The sequence below is a fragment of the Rhinolophus ferrumequinum genome, chromosome 11 (assembly GCF_004115265.2).
Source record: "Rhinolophus ferrumequinum isolate MPI-CBG mRhiFer1 chromosome 11, mRhiFer1_v1.p, whole genome shotgun sequence".
Taxonomy (NCBI): domain Eukaryota; kingdom Metazoa; phylum Chordata; class Mammalia; order Chiroptera; family Rhinolophidae; genus Rhinolophus; species Rhinolophus ferrumequinum.
The window spans coordinates 13,022,974-13,039,289 of record NC_046294.1 but is presented as its reverse complement, the minus strand read 5'-3'; the positions used below and the strand labels follow the sequence as shown (position 1 = coordinate 13,039,289).

The following is a 16,316-nucleotide window of genomic DNA, read 5'->3' as shown; positions in this document are numbered from 1 at the left end:
GCTGAGGCAGATGTGTGGTCCTCCCGTGATCATGGTTGGGGAATGACAGTTGCAATATTCCTGGGCTTCTCTGCCAGGAGCTGCAGTCTTCGGCTTTCCATGTGCTCTGGTGGCATCTCTGAAGGCTGTGACAGTGTGTGAGCAAGTCTCGCTATTTTTCAGCTGACTCATGTTTTCAATTTAAAGCATTTAATTCTTACAACTTAAGTATGTAATGCTATTTCCCTTTTACAGATGAAAAATAATACAGGTAGAGAAGTAAAGTAACTTGCTTACATTTACAAAGCTAATTAAAGCTGGAGACGAGATAAGAAATCAAGCTCATTTGATCCAAAACTCCCAAACTCTGACTTCAAAGCATCTGAGGATTTTCAGATCTCTTAGAATTTCATTATATTCATGATATGGATTCTTTTCTATAATCCAGATTTGTATCATTGTTGTCCAGTTTCATGACACGTACTTGTTCTTACATCACTATGTAGCCTATTGCCTGTAGGCTACAAGCCTGTACAGCATGTTACTGGACAGAACAACATGAGATGAAATCAAGCACAAAAGAAATAGATGCGAACAAGAGATGCGGTAAACACGAGATGTATGAGGTTGCTGCTGGCATAACACGGCATACTGTTCTACAGCAAAAAATTTTGATATAAGTAGAAAGAATATACTTTAAAGCAATGATAAAAAATATAGCATAGTAAATACATAAAGCAGTAACATAGTCATTTATTATCATTATCAAGTATTACGTACTGTACACAGCTGCGTGATACATTTTTATCTGACTGGCAGCATAGTAGGTCTGTTTTCACCAGGATCACCACAAACAGTCAGTAATTTCTGGCCCTGCAACATTATGTCAGCTACGATGTCACGAGGCAATAGGAATTTTTCAGCTCCGTTTAATCAATGGGATCACCATCGTTCATGTGGTCCATTGTTGACTATTTTTCCTCTTTTAAAATAAAACTTTATTCTAGCTGTATTGCTGTATATAAAGTGTTTAAGAATATTGCTATTAAAAGAATATTGCTGTTGATCTGTTCCATATCCACAATCAGGGCGACATTATGACTTTTGTAGGCCTCTGGTACTTTTGTTCTCGTGGGTCCTTTCCTCCATAAAAATGTTAAAAATTATGTTTTATGACTGTACTGGTTTTAAGATGACTATAATCCAAGTTATATTTGGATTATGTTTACTTTTCTTCTCTCTTTAAAAGTAATGAAAACTTCTCATGGGCTCATGAATCTATTATGGGCTCTAGACACTGCACATCCTGTGCCTTAATGGATACATCAGCACGGCCCACAGCATGTAGGCACCTGAAGAAAGTCGATCCAGGCAGATAATTGATCATCCCAAGTTTAATCAACTAAGGGGAATAAATCCGATGAAATATCACTAGAGTTTTTTCTTAAGTACTCTAATCACAAGATTTATTCATCATCAGTATTCACTATTTGCCCCCAGAGCTTCTTCATGACAGTCTTTACTTCTGCATTTCTGAGGGTGTAGATTAAAGAGTTCAACATAGGAGTTACTATGGTGCAAACCACAGTCACAGCTTTGTCGGTGGGGAAGGAAGTCATGGGTCTTGGGCATAGTGACGAACAAGGTACAAAGAATAAGATGACAACAGTGACATGAGAGGCACACATAGAGAGGGCTTTGTGACGGCCTTTAGAGCTGTGAGTCCTCAGGGAGCACAGGAAACAAGCAGCACAGAAAAAATGAGCAAGCACAGTGACCCACTGTTGGCAGTAATCAGGGGCCCCAAGGTGTGAGTGTGCAGGTTAGCTCCAGGACATGTATTAAATCACGCATAAAATGGTCAATGACATTTGGGCCACAGATGGTAACTGGGCTATGCATAAAATCTGGATCCCTCTATGAACAAACCCTAAAACTCCAGCTATTCCCACCAGGAAACCACACACATGTCGGCTCATGATGGTCCTATAATGCAAGGGCTTACAGATGGCGACATAGTGGTCATAGGCCATGGCAACTAACAAGATGATTTCAGCTCCAGCAAAGAAATGTTCAGCAAAGAGCAGAGTCATGCAGCCATTGAAAGATATGGTGTTCTTTTTAGAGATCAAGTCAAAGATAATTTTGGGTGCTATGGAAGAAGAGTAGAAACCACCTATAATGGAGAAATGGGACAGAAAAAAGTACATGGGAGAACCCAGGGCTGGGCTGATGAAGATGGTGTCTGAGATGAGCAGGTTACCTGCCAATGTGATCAAGTAGATGATGAAAAACACAGCAAATAAGACTTCCTTCAGGTCTGGATTCTGAGTCAGGCACAGTAGGATGAATTCTATTACATTGCTCATCTTTCCTGTTGATTCAGCTTGGGTTGTGAGCATGTGATCCATCTGGAAAGAGCACAGTATTTCTGAGTGATGATATTTTAAATTCAATACTACAATATGCCATCACCTCTTTAGTCCTGGTTTTGGGATTGGTGACCTGCTCCTTCCACTCAACTCTGTCGTTTTGTAGATAGTTACAAAGAAGAATGGAAGGAGTTTAAATTTCTCTTTTGTTAATTTCTGTTACAAATTTCTCTTTAGTTATATAATTAAAAGTGGCAATACCTTACAAACACCACAATAAAAGAAAGGTGTTAATTATGAATGTTGATTACCATTGATTTCCAAACTTTCTAGCTCTAAAAGTCTCACAGATAACTTTTTGGGACACATTGAAATAGTAACAATTGTTTTGAAGTTATATTTCTCTACTGGCATGAATATAGGTATATGAACAAAATATTCTTTCAAAAGTCAACCGTGCATCAGGCATGAAAGTACCAAGGCTCACTATGTCTATACCAGACGTGTTCTGTGAGTTATTATTCCTTTCTCCCAAATGAATGTACAAGCACACACAGATAGAGACAGTGCGGCAGTTCATCCCTTCAGGATTCCAAGGAACTGTCTTTATAATGGCTCATGGAAAAGCATTCACTCAACAGCCTTGGTTGTTGTGTGGCTCAACATGATTCTTTCATGCTCACTCTTCCCACGTCTTTGAACGTGGACGTGTAAGTGATGTACATTTCCCTGAAAAGGTCTCAATGTTTCTTAAGTGAACTTTCTGTGCAGTTGGTCTCTCTTCACATATAGACTAATGCTCTGGATTAGATATGTCATCCTGCTTCCATTTTACAAATGGAATTAAATGAGTCATGAATTTTCCTTGAGTTTCCTGTTGAGAAAACACAAATGTTGGGATGACCTAATATAATGCAATATGCCCTTTTGTTATAAGTTTAATCAAGGAAGATGAAATTGAAGTTTTGTTGCTAACTGGTGGAAATATTGAATATATGAAAGAATACATTGTTTTTTTTGGAATGATCTGTACATGGGTTTTCAAGAGTGAGTACATGTTGTTTACAAAAGATCATAAGATATTTTATTCCTTCTCCCACTCTTTCTTCTTTCTCCATTTTCTGCCCAAAACATAGCCACATGTTTTTCCTCAGACATCTCTGAATACAGAAGTCAGCATCATGACTTCTCAGCTTCAATAAAGGTGAGGAAAGATATCTTTGCTTTTCAGAAAAGCTCAGTCTCTGAGTTGTTTCTTCTCTATACATGGCTCCTATAGTCGGAGACTGTGTGGTTAATCATTCTTAATAGATGTAATCCACAAATTCTACCGTCAGTGTGGCTCCAAGAAGTCATGAAAAGGAGAAAGAATTGCATGAAATGGAAAGCTGCAATATCAGCTACTTAATGAGACATAAATCTGAACCACAATGTCGTAATTGTGATTTCAGTAGTTCTCAACAGTGTCTGGTCTGCCAATATCACAGATAGTGTTTTCTATTGATCTTCTCATTTCGTTGTGTCTAAATTCATTTTCAGACAGTAAGATTAACCTTCAATTCACAGACTCTAACTACCAAAACTATTCCAGTGAAAATAAATTGGCTAAATTGAGTTATCTGCTTAAAATTTGGGGAAATATATTTAGTTATCACTGACCTGAATCTAGTTGACTGTAGGTTTCTCAGTGTTTAGATCGAGCCCAGCCATTGCTTTCCTCCCTTTGTGGCACAGGCTCCACACCCACAAATAGACTCCATGAGCTAACAATTGGTACGCTGGAAATTCTTATCTCTCTAGACAACTCTCCCAATCTTGGAATTGCAGTTTATTTTGGTCCCCATTATCAGTCTGGATTTACTCAGAAAATGAGCTATTTTTACTAGGAAACTTTAGTAGCTCAAGGATTGAATTTCATTGGCTTCCAATGAAAGTATAAATACATCTTCACAAATACATACATTTTCAGATATGTTAGAGCTGTATTCAATCGAACTTAAAAACAGTGGGAACAATCAAACTTCTTTAAATCAGGAAAAGTTAGTATATGGAAGTATAAAACGTATACATGAATCAAATCAACTTGATTGGATATTGTTTTCTCAATCAATTCTGTTAAATTTTTGTTTCCTAAACATGTCCATGAGAAATGTAGAGAGAATTCTTAATCTTCCTGATTTAAGCCCTCCTTCTAATGCACTGAGCTTGGGAGCAGTGTCTTTAGAAATCTTCAGCTTGTCAGTACATGGCTCTGCTGGTGTCACTTCCTTAAACGTCCTTCTTTGTAATTTTTTCTTCATTGTCTCTAGAGAGACGTTTAAATTGGCTTACATGAAGTAAAGGATTTGGTAATGCATTGACCTCTCAAGTCCTCAGAGGATTAGTAATTGGGTCTGTTGAAATATTTGATTTGCTGCAGCATCAGCCAAAGTCGTGCGTTTACTCCCACTTGGCACCCACAAACCTCATTAGAGGCCAGTTTTAGAAATGCAGTTGAGCTATGGATGGACATGTGTCTCTGGCTATAGTTTAGGATTGGGCTTGGGTAATGGAAGTTGGAAAGCTTCATTGTGGGGCTTTGTTGCTCATTTTGACATTGGTGAGCCTGGCATAGGATATAGGTGGTTTCAGGCATAGGTGAGAGTTTAGAGAATGGATTACTTTCTGAAAATGTGACTGTCCTAAATGATATATCTGCCCTGAGAATGGAAATGCTAGTCTTCACGGTTATGTGACAGAATACCCTGTTAAAAATGTTCCATTTTTAACAGTGACTTACTGAGGAGTCTTAGATGGCAGGATTCCTATCTACCAAAAATTGAGTAATTTTAAAGTCGTAGACATGTCAACTTCCTTTAGACCAAGTACCTAGATAACAGATTCTCAAGATGTATTCAGGGGAATATAGCTTTCTCTCTGCTCCACAGATAGAGTATCTTGGGGGAACTGCAGCAAAGTACTATGTTTTCACACAGTAGCCGCTGAGAAAATCATACTCAGCCAAGTACTCATGCATAAAGACATCCAGATGTAGAGAATAGAAACACTATAGAAAGGAAGCTCCATTACAATCTTCATCGCCTCAGCTTCTGAGGCAATAAAGAGCTGGCTGGAACTGCAAAGCATCACCTTTCTTTGTTCTCATCAGCCTTTACCTTTAAACCAAATTGACACACTCCTGAAGTCCAGAACCAGATAACGAAGCAATGCTCCAAACTCTGTCCTCAACAGTTAATTTTCCTCCTCTGTTCTGCCAACCTCACTCACAGTTTGTCTCTCTTCCTCAGTATTTTTTTATTGTGTTAAAATATACATAGCATAAATTTATTGTTTTAACTATTTAAGTGTATAGTTCAGTGGCATTAAGTATATTCACATGGCTGATGCAACCATCACCACCAACCATCTCCACAACATTTTCCTCCCAAACTGAAACTCCATATCCATTAAAAAAATGACTGTTCATTGCCCCCTTACACCATCTTCTGGAAACCACGGAATTACTTCCGGCTTCTGTAAGTTTGACAATATTAGATACCTCGTGTCAGTGGAGTTACGTAGTATTAATTTTTCTATCACTGGTTTATTTCACTTAAAATAAGGACCTCAAAATCCATCCATGTTGTCACAAATGGCAGGTTTCCTTCTTTTGTAATGCTGAATAATATTCCATGTATGTATGTACCACATTTTAAAGAAATCCATGAATCCATCAATGGAAATTTTGGTTGTTTCCACATCTTAGCTCTTGAGCTTAATACTGAAATAAACATCAGAGTGCAAATAATTCCTTGAGATCTCAATTTCAGTATTTTTGGATAAATACTTAGGAGTGGGATTACTGGATCATATGGTAGTGTTAATTTTTAGGAACCTCCACACTGTTTTCCACAGTGGCTGTACTAATTGCTAGCAACAGTGCACAAGTGTTCCCTTTTCTTCACAACCTCACCAACACTTGTCACTTCTTGTCTTTTTGATAATAGCCATTTTAACAAGATCTGAGGTGATATATCATTGTGATTTTGATTTACATTTCCCTAATGTTTAATGATATTTAACATTTTTTAATTTACTTTTTTTGCCTTTTGTGTATCGTCTTTGTAATCATGTCCATTCTAGTCCTTGGACCATTTTTCAAATTGGGCTATTTTTGCTATTGAGTTCTATGAATTCTTTATATGTTCTGAATATTAACCCCTTAACAATTACATGGTTTGCAAATATTTTCTCCTTTTCTATAAGATGTCGTTTCATTGCTATTACTTTGTTGAGAATTTTGGCATGTATGTCCATCAAGAACATTGGCCTACAGTTTTCTTTTCTTGAGTTTGACTTTGGTAACAGTGTAATTCTAGCCTTATAAAACGAGTTTGGAAGTGTTTTTTTTTTTTTTTTTTTTTTCCTTATCAAATTTTTAGAAGAGCTTGGGAAAGATTGGCCTTAATTCTTCTTTAAATGTTTTGTGGCTTCACTAGTGAATTCTATGTTCTTTCCTTTCATGGGAAGTTTGTGATTACTGATTCAACTTCCTTGCTTGTTATCGGTCTGTTCAGATTATCTATTTCTTCTTGCTTCCGATTTGGTAGCTTGTATGTTTCTAGGAATTTATCCATTACTTCTAAGTTATCCAGTTTGTAGGTGTATTATTATTTATAGCAATCTCTTATAGTCATTTTATTTTTGTGGCATCAGTTTTAAGGTCTTCTCTTTCATTTCTGATTTTATTTATTTGACTTTTCTTTCTTTTTTCTCTGTCTAGCCCATTTGTAAATTTTGGTTTTCTTTTCAAACAAACCCAACTCTTAGTTTCACTGATTTTTTAAAATTGTATTTTTTAATTTCTATTTATTTCTCTTCTAATCTTTATTATTCCATCCTCTGCTAATTTTGGGCTTTGTTCCTCTTTTTCTCATTTCTTGAGAGATACTGTAGGTTGTTTATTTGAGATCTTCTTTTTTAATGTAGATGTTCATAAATTACCCTATTAGTATTGCTTTTGCTGCATCCCATAGATTTTGGCGTATAGTGTTTTTTTTTTTCCATTTTTGTTTGTCTTGAAATATTTTCTAATTCCTTTTTAAATTTCTTCTTTAAACTATTGGTAGCACAGCAATATGTTGTTTAATTTCCATATATTGGGAAATTTTCCAATTTTTCTTCTGCTTTTGATTTCTTGATTCAATCAAGTTCACTTGATTGTATTAATCAAAGATACTTTATATGATTCCTGTCTTCTTCAATTTTTGAATCTTTGTGGCCTAACATATTATTTCTCCTGTATAATCTTTTATGTGCTCTTGGGAAGAATGTATATTGTACTGCTATTAGAGGGAATGTTCTATATATGTCTGTTAGGTTCATTTGTTCTGTAGTGTCGTTCAAGTTCATTGTGTTTATTAATTTTCTATCTAGGTGTCCTATCCATCATTGAGAGTGCAGTATTATATTTTCCTACTATTACTTTGCTCTAGTCTATTTCTTCTTTGAGGTCTGTTAATTTTTGCTTTATTTATTTAGTTATTCCAATGTTGGTTGCATATATTTCTAATTATTATATCTTCCTAGTGAATTGCCCTATTATCATTATAGGAAGTTATTCTTTGTCTCTTGTGACAGTTTTGTCTTAAAGTCCATTTTTGTGTGACACAAGTATAGCCATCTCTCCTCTGTTTTGGTTAGCATTTGCCTGCAGTACCTTTTTCCATCACTTTACTTTGAGCCTATGTATGTCCTTAAATCTTAAGTGAGTCTCTTGGACAGTTGAATCTCTTTTTAAAACCATTTAGCCACTCTATGCCTTTTATTATTGGGGAGCATAACTCATTTACATTTAAAATAATTATTGATAAGTGAAGACTTACTATTGCCAAATTAATTGTTTTCTTTCTGTCTTATAGGTCGTTTGTCCCTGTTTTTCTTTCTCACTGACTTCCTTTGTATCTTACTGACTTTTTCATATTCATATATTTTGATTTTCTCCTTTTCTTTTCAGAACTTCTCTCCTGGCCCATATCTTGATCTCCTTCTTCTATCTGGGGTTTTCTTTCCCTCTTAGAATGGCACTACCGTGTTTCCCCCAAAATCAGATCTGGCTGGACAATCAGCTCTAATAATGTTTTGGAGCAAAAATTAATATAAGACCTGGTCTTATTTTACAATAATATAAGACTGGGTATAATATAATACAATATAATATAATATATGTAATAAATACAATAAATATATAATATAATATAATATAATACTGGGTCTTATATTAATTTTTGCTCCAAAAGATGCATTAGAGCTAATTGTCTGGTTAGGTCTTATTTTCAGGGAAACATGGTATGTCTGTATCTCAAATTCCTCCCATCTCATTGGTCTGCAATTGGTTTGAAGTTTTCTATTGAAATTTCTATGTGTAGACAATCTGTCTTGATTACTCAGCTGTCATCAACTCTCTTTTTTACCAGATACTTTTGTTCCTATTAGCTAAGTAACAAGTCCATCCAATAAAAGCTAGTTTGGAGGTAAAGTGGTATATAGGATGTCTTTGATAAAAAATGTGCTCCACAATTTGTTTTCTGCTTGGGAAATAATGTGCAAGATTTCTCTCTGGCTGTACCGGGAAGAATTTTATGTCCCTCTATGGCTTTAGACAGAGAACATAATTTATTCTTGGAAGAGCCCTTATTAAAATGTAAATGGTGCCCCCTGGAATTGTGTAACACAGAAGCATTAATTTTGGAATGAATCCTGCCTTAATGCCTGTCTCTCATTCCTTAAAACGCATTCATTTTTGGTTGATCTTTATCTCTTACAGTAATAAATCTACTTTGAGTACAGTTGTTGGGATAAAAACAATCCATTTTCAACAAAATGTTTAGCTGCTGCCTTTGTGTTTAAGTATTTTAAATACTTGGCCTCTTGGTTTTATATATATAACCTGTACTTGAATGTTTGCAGAGAATTGTTTTACTGAACACACGAATTCAGAGATTTTTCATACACTGTGCCATTTTCATGTTGATTAGCAATATCCCATTTATTTATTCATTATTTATTTTTTGGGGTAACAAAGGTTAAATTACATAGGTTTCCTTGATCAATAATTTGTAAATGCAAAGAAGTTTCTAATTGGGAGAAACTTGAGTCATTTAATCAAATATTGATTTTTTTTTGAAAGAGAAACCATTAAAGAAAGATTCCAGAAAGTAAGAGGAGCAAAATATACTTAAACTCACATATTTTGACATCAAGACCTTTATCCTTTCTATTATCACACTTGTTGTTACAATATGTATAGATTTTGTTTTTATCTTCTCTATTCACATGCATTGTTACCCAGGATTACTCTTTGGCTCCAGAGCTTCCTCATGGCATTTTTCACCTCTGAGTTTCTGAGAGTGTAGATTAAAGGGTTTAACATGGGTGTTACTATAGTATAGAATACAGCCACTGCTTTATCAATGGGGAAGATGATCATGGGCCGAAGGTACACAAATATACAGGGAATGAAGAATAAGACAAGTACAGTAACATGGGACGCACAGGTGGAGAGAGCCTTCCTCTGTCCCTCAGTGTTGTGAGTTCTTAGGGAGCAAAGGATGAGCACATAGGAAGTGATAAGAATAGAAAAAATGAGCATACACATCAGTCCACTGTTGGCGGCCACCAAAAACCCAAAGATGTGAGTGTCAGAGCAGGAGAGTTTTAGCAGAGGGAAAAGGTCACAGATGAAATGGTCAATGACATTGGGGCCACAGAAGGGCAACCAGACTATGAAAAGAATTTGAATCAGAGCATGAAGAAATCCCCCAGCCCAGGCCGTGGCCACCAGGAGGCTACACACTCGCCTGTTCATTGTGATCATGTAGTACAGGGGCTTGCAGATGGCCACGTAGCGGTCATAGGCCATCACCGTGAGCAGGATGATCTCGACTCCCCCAAAGAAATGTTCGGCAAAGAGCTGAGTCATGCAGCCATTGAAGGAGATAGTTTTCTTTTCAGTGAGTAAGTCAAATATCATTTTGGGGGCTATGGTAGAAGAGCAGCAGCCATCTATGAAGGACAAGAAAGAAAGAAAAAAATACATGGGGGAGCCCAGGGCTCGGCTGTTGGTGATTGTCACTATAATGAGTAGGTTGCCTGCCACAGTGAGAAAGTAGATGACTGTAAACACAGCAAACAAGACTTTCTGCACATCTGGGTTCTGTGTCAGGCCAAGCAGGATGAATTCTGTCACGTTCATTCGCTCCATGAATCCACTTTGGCATCTGGATAATTGATTTATCTGTGAATATGACATGGATTGAAATTGTGGCAGATAAATTTCAATCAAGTACATTTCTATCAGGATTGTTTTCTGTAAGACTGTGGAAACCTCAAGCAGAGAAACCCAAGACTTAAAGTGGGGCCACAGAATTAGCCACATAATGAACACATAGCCTTTCTCTCTCTCTCTCTCTCACTCTCTCTCTCACACACACACACACACACACACACACTTGTTCATAAATATAAACATGGTTTTATCACTGTTGACATTCCAGACACCTTTACTGTAATTGTACACGGATGGATGTTCTCCCAACAATTGCTATTTGCCCCACAGAAAAACAGGAATAAAGAAAGGACCTGTAAGAGGAGTAGAGGCTTGAATTCATGAGAGTCTATTCCCACATATCTCTTCGCTAGTCATTTGATCTGATGAAACTGAGCTTCAGAGTCCATTATTCTTGTTATTTTTAATTTGTTTCAGGGTGAATATAAAACATCAGGTGAATTCAACTTAAAATTAGGAATGATGTAGTCAAACTGAACTGAGTGAATGTTGGAGGTTCCAGTAAGATGTACCTGGCAGTTAGATTGTAAGCTTATACTACATTGAAACAGAATTGTCTGAGGATATCATCATTCAAGAAGGAAGAAGAATATCCTGAAAAGGATAAAACAGAGCATGATGCAAGGCAAAATTTCCCAGATTTATTTGAAACTGTAGAGTTTATTATTTGGAGACCTTCTGTCATGTTTAGGTTTCAGGGTCATTCTGCAAATCAAAACTCAATCTAAGGAAGACCATGAAAACTTCTCTGGATCTACAAAACAGATTCTTTTAAGATGAGGAGGAAACAAAAGCATCATAATTTGTTCTACAGAGTATGTTCTCTATAGTCAAATAGACTATTTTTTTTTCATTCTGTTTTCACTGATTAGTAGTCATGTGACGTTGTATACAGATCTTAGTCTTATTGCGCCAAAACTTTCTCATGTGTACAACAGGAAAGATACCAAATGGCATAGAGGAATTGAAGACTATCATTATTGCACAGGCCAAAGTTTTGTCCTAAAGGTAAAACACATAGCTTTCCACACATTCCAAATTCTTGATAAGAGAATAAAAATGAAAAAAAAAAACACGTATTATTCTTATCCTTGAAATATTTGATCATTATAATATTAAAGAACATAAATGAAGAGAGAAAATAGATGAAGTAGATGTTCAACTCAAGAGGTTAGAAAGATACCCCATTATATTCAGAAAAAAAGTTGAATGCAGACATCAATATATCAAACATTAGAAAAATAGTGGACTTAATAAATAAATTCAAAAGCTTTTTAGTATTGTAAAAATATAAATAAACCTGATGAGCACAGATAATCTCAATAAAAAGAAAGCAGGATTAAATTGCAAAAGGACATTATTTTAAAGTAATATTTAACAGAATAATATACATAGTTCATAAATGATTTTTCAATAACTGGATAGGCATTTTCAAAATAAAGTGTTTTCTCATGCCATCACTAAAAAAGACAAACAAAAAAACAAACAAGCAAACAAAAAAAAACAACCCAGAAAAACAGAAAAAACCCAAATGATGTATATTAAAATCTTCAAATAAAACAGATCTGTTCACAAACAGAAAAACAAAGAAATAAGTATAAATCTAATCTCTGGATGGGGAAGAGCGTTTTAAATGAAATGCAATGGTATAAATACAGGACAAAACTAATGGATTCAACTACATAGATAAGGAACACACTAGAAAAATACTTGAAACAATAGACTGATAACCATTATTATAGAAATAGATTTTACATTAAAAAAAGGTCTTCTCACACCACTATTAAAATAATGGCAAAACTAATATAAATACAATTATCCGAAAAAGAATTAGACATCTAAAATTTTCTCTATTTTATAAGTCATCAAAGAAAATTTAAAAACAGTAAAAAACTGGCAAATTGGCAAAGATTTATGACAGTTATATTACCTCTGAGTGTGTACTGATATGGTATATTCTGGAAAGAAGTTTATATACCTAGTCATGTCCCTTGGAATCCATCATAGATAAAAAGAAATAGGGACAAAAATTACGCTTACAGCTTGTATTTCACAATACATTTTTTATGATAATGAGAAAGTGAAAACAATCCAAATGTCTGTATAAGGAGGAACAATGAAAAATATTATAGCTATGAAATATCGGGTTATTTGCAAGAAAAGTAATGGTTTGGAAATATTCTTACAATATAATGAGTGGAAAACTTAGCTTATAAAACGGCTTCTATGTTATGATCTAAATTGTCCAAAATGACATATATACCATAGAAAAGTATCTGAAAAAAGTGCATTAAGACCAATAGTGCTAATCTGAACTGTGAATTAAGGACAATATTTGGATTTTTAAAAATATGTTCTGACCCAAGATTTCTACAAAGGGAATGTATTACCTTTATGAGAGGTAAAATAATTTAATAACATAAATTTTTCTTATCTCAGGTGTGGGTCCACACTATCCTTACTTAGTAGATTAAGAATTCCAGTCATTCATAAAAATCTGTGACAGAATCACCTTGAGAAAAACACACCATAAATCAGAGGTTGTACCCACCTCTCTGAATGCATTTGGGAAAGAAGTAATAACAGGTTCATTTAATAACAAAGCATCTTCCTTGTGGAGCACAGTTTGCATGGAGGTAGCAGTCATTGATCCATCACTGACGGCTGCTTTGCAGGCTCATCGATTTTTATCTAAAGTATAATATTTCTTTTTCTTGATAACTTGAAAACAGTTGCTGAGAGAGACTTCTTAAATAATGCTGAGTACATGGGCCAGGTTTAGTTTTGCTTGATAAGGTCACACAGTCCTGTGAGTATGAGGTAAGCATCCCAGCTCAGACACTAAATTTCTTGAGTCAGATAGCTTCCAACATTTAGGCTTCAGAAGAAATCGATGGGAAAAAATCCTAACTATTGCAGGATATCACTCTCCAAGGCATGTTCTACATATTTGCTGGTCTTTCTTGGTGACCAGATGAAGTATGTTATAAAAGCCAGTGGATTTAAAACCCAGAAAATAACAGACTATATTATAACAGAAAAGTTAAGGACTGTAAGCACCATACAATCAGCCACAAATGAAAGTTGCCTTGGAGTAGCAGGCCCCTGCACTTAGCTCTTTTAAGCCTTTTTCTTAGTAAGGCTGTGTTCAGCCTGGAGATAACTCCTTTGGTCGCTGGGAGTCTGGGCTGGCAACTCAGAACCAAACAGCTTCTGTCATCCGTGGCTGTTGATGCTTACGTGGTCTTCCTGGATCTGTTCTTACCAACGTTTTCACCTGTGATTTTAGGCAAATATTTAAATGGATATTACTCATGTGCAAGGAGTTCAGGAGGCTCTGACTTCTCAACTCCCAGGGGATTAGAATTAGCAGCTTCAAACAAGATGGCAGCCAAACCAGTTTGTTCTTTCTCTCTTGTGGTCATGGCATATGTGACCAAGAGGGTAGGGGAGAGCCCACTGGGATGTGTTAGCAGTCTCTCTATGACTATGTTTAGGAAGTGATCCTAGAAACTGAGACCTAACACACAATGTTCTAGTCATGGAAATATGGGTCAATGAGTCAGTCAGAATCTATAAAATAGTCTTAATAATACCTGTCTCAACAAATAAAGAAACAAAAACTCACACAGACAATAGCTTAGTGGTTATCAGAGGGTAAGGGGGACGGGAGGTGGTTGATGAGGGTAAACGGGATCAAATATATGGTGATGGAAGGAGAATTGACTCTGGATGGTGAGCATACAATGTGATACATGATGTATTACAGAATTGTACACTTGAAACCTATGTAACTTTGCTAACCATTATCACCCCAATAAACTCGAATTAAAAATAAATAAATAATAAAAAATAATACCTGTGTCACAGAATTATAGTGAATATTCAGCAAGACAACATGTATAAACCTGTAAGTCAGTGCAAAACTGGTATTCTATTGTTAATGCCTGAGGATAGACACATGTAGACTAGAGAAAGTGCTCTTAAATAGTAAAAATCTGAATCATGCTTAAGAGTAAGTTTTTTTTTAAATTTATTTTTAATTTATTGGGGTGACAATTGTCAGCAAAATTACATAGATTTCAGGTGTGCAATTCTGTATCACATCATCCATAAATCACACTGTTTTGTTGGCTCTTCTGTTTGAGTCTAGAAATTTCCTGATGCCTGCAGAACAGAAGGGGAGACTGAGCAGAAATTGAGACTTCGGACCAGGGACATCTTCTATATGAATGGGACATGATAGAGTCTTAGAGAAATACACCAAAGACATGCATCTGGGTGTGATTCCCAATTCTGTTTACTCTGATATTCTATACATGTCATTTGACTTATCAGAGCCTATAAAATAGTCTTAAATAAACTGGGATTATTGGGAGGAATACCAAAAGATAGCATGTAAAATCATGCAAGTATTGCATTCTGCATTGAATATAGGGAAAATATTTTCTGAAATAAATTTGAGAGAAATTTTTGCATGTTCCACTACTATAATGTATTTATTGAATCTTGTATTTATTGAATCTTGCTTGGCTAAGCTGTGTGATTGGGTAAATTACTGAACTTTTCTGTGCCTTAGTGTCCTTTTTGCAAAATAGAGATCATGTTACCTCATAGGATTGTTAGGAGAATCAAAGTGGTCACTGAAGTGGGACATGGGATTGAGAGTGAATATTTTTCAAGATGGGAGAAACTCGATCATATTTAAATGCCAATGAGAAGAGCTAAGAGAGAGAGAGAGAGAGGGAGGGTAAGAGATGATAGAAAGATATAGACAAAAGAGAGAGAGAAAAACAGAAGTTACAGATACAGGAGAGAAAGAGGGGTGACCAGTAGAGGCATATTAGGTATGTTAGTTGCCCACAAAATAGTTACATCTGCATTCTTTCTAACAAAACTCCATTTGTTTTGGTGTCAGGTGGCCATGTGTTTGTGGGAAAGTATGATCAATCCCCAAGCCATAGGTGTGAATCTGGGTTAGTCTAAAGCAATTGTGGTAATGTTCTTTTTGTTTCTAGTGATTAAGGATAAGCATGCGACACAATTCTAGCCAATAAAGTAAGAAAAACTAAGGGGGTTCTTCTGGTTGATGCTTCTCAATTCTTAAAAAGAGACTCATGACAAGAAATATCTCTTTATTTTTTTTTTTAAATTAAACTTTATTAGGGTGAGAATGGTTAGTAAAGTTGCATAGGTTTCAAGGGTACAATTCTGTAATACATCATCTGTATATCACATTGTGTATTCACCACCTGGAGAAAAAGAAACCCTCATACATTGTTGGTGGGAATGCAGATTGGTGCACCCGCAATGGAAGACAGTGTGGAGGTTCCTCAAAAATTAAGAATAGAATTATCTTATGACCCAGCAATCCCTACCCTGGCTATCTACCCAAAAAACCTGAAGGGAGCATCCATTGCTCACATGCACAAGTAGCTGCTCTGCATTTGTGCCCTACATTAGATCCTCCTGAGGAGTGACCTAGCTTCATGACTGAATGAGTCCTTCCCTATGATCAGTTATTAAATAACAAGTAGTACGGATTGCAGATGGTGGCTCAGGAGTGAAGAGCCATCAGTCAATCTGTAAAGCAACAGCATAGAGACCAATTAAGGAAAATGTAAATCCACTCAATGGGT

The 16,316-nt window shown here is 35.8% G+C and overlaps 1 protein-coding gene and 1 pseudogene across 1 annotated transcript; both read right to left on the bottom strand.

Moving 5' to 3' along the window:
• Positions 1 to 1,445: 1,445 nt before the first annotated feature.
• Positions 1,446 to 2,348, bottom strand: LOC117031283 (olfactory receptor 4C45-like; annotated as a pseudogene).
• A 7,309-nt stretch (positions 2,349 to 9,657) lies between these two features.
• On the bottom strand, positions 9,658 to 10,640 carry LOC117030635 (olfactory receptor 4C5-like). Its single transcript, XM_033120792.1, has one exon. The coding sequence runs from the start codon at positions 10,591 to 10,593 to the stop codon at positions 9,658 to 9,660; it is 936 nt and encodes a 311-aa protein (XP_032976683.1). The 5' UTR covers positions 10,594 to 10,640.
• Between the last annotated feature and the right edge of the window lie 5,676 nt (positions 10,641 to 16,316).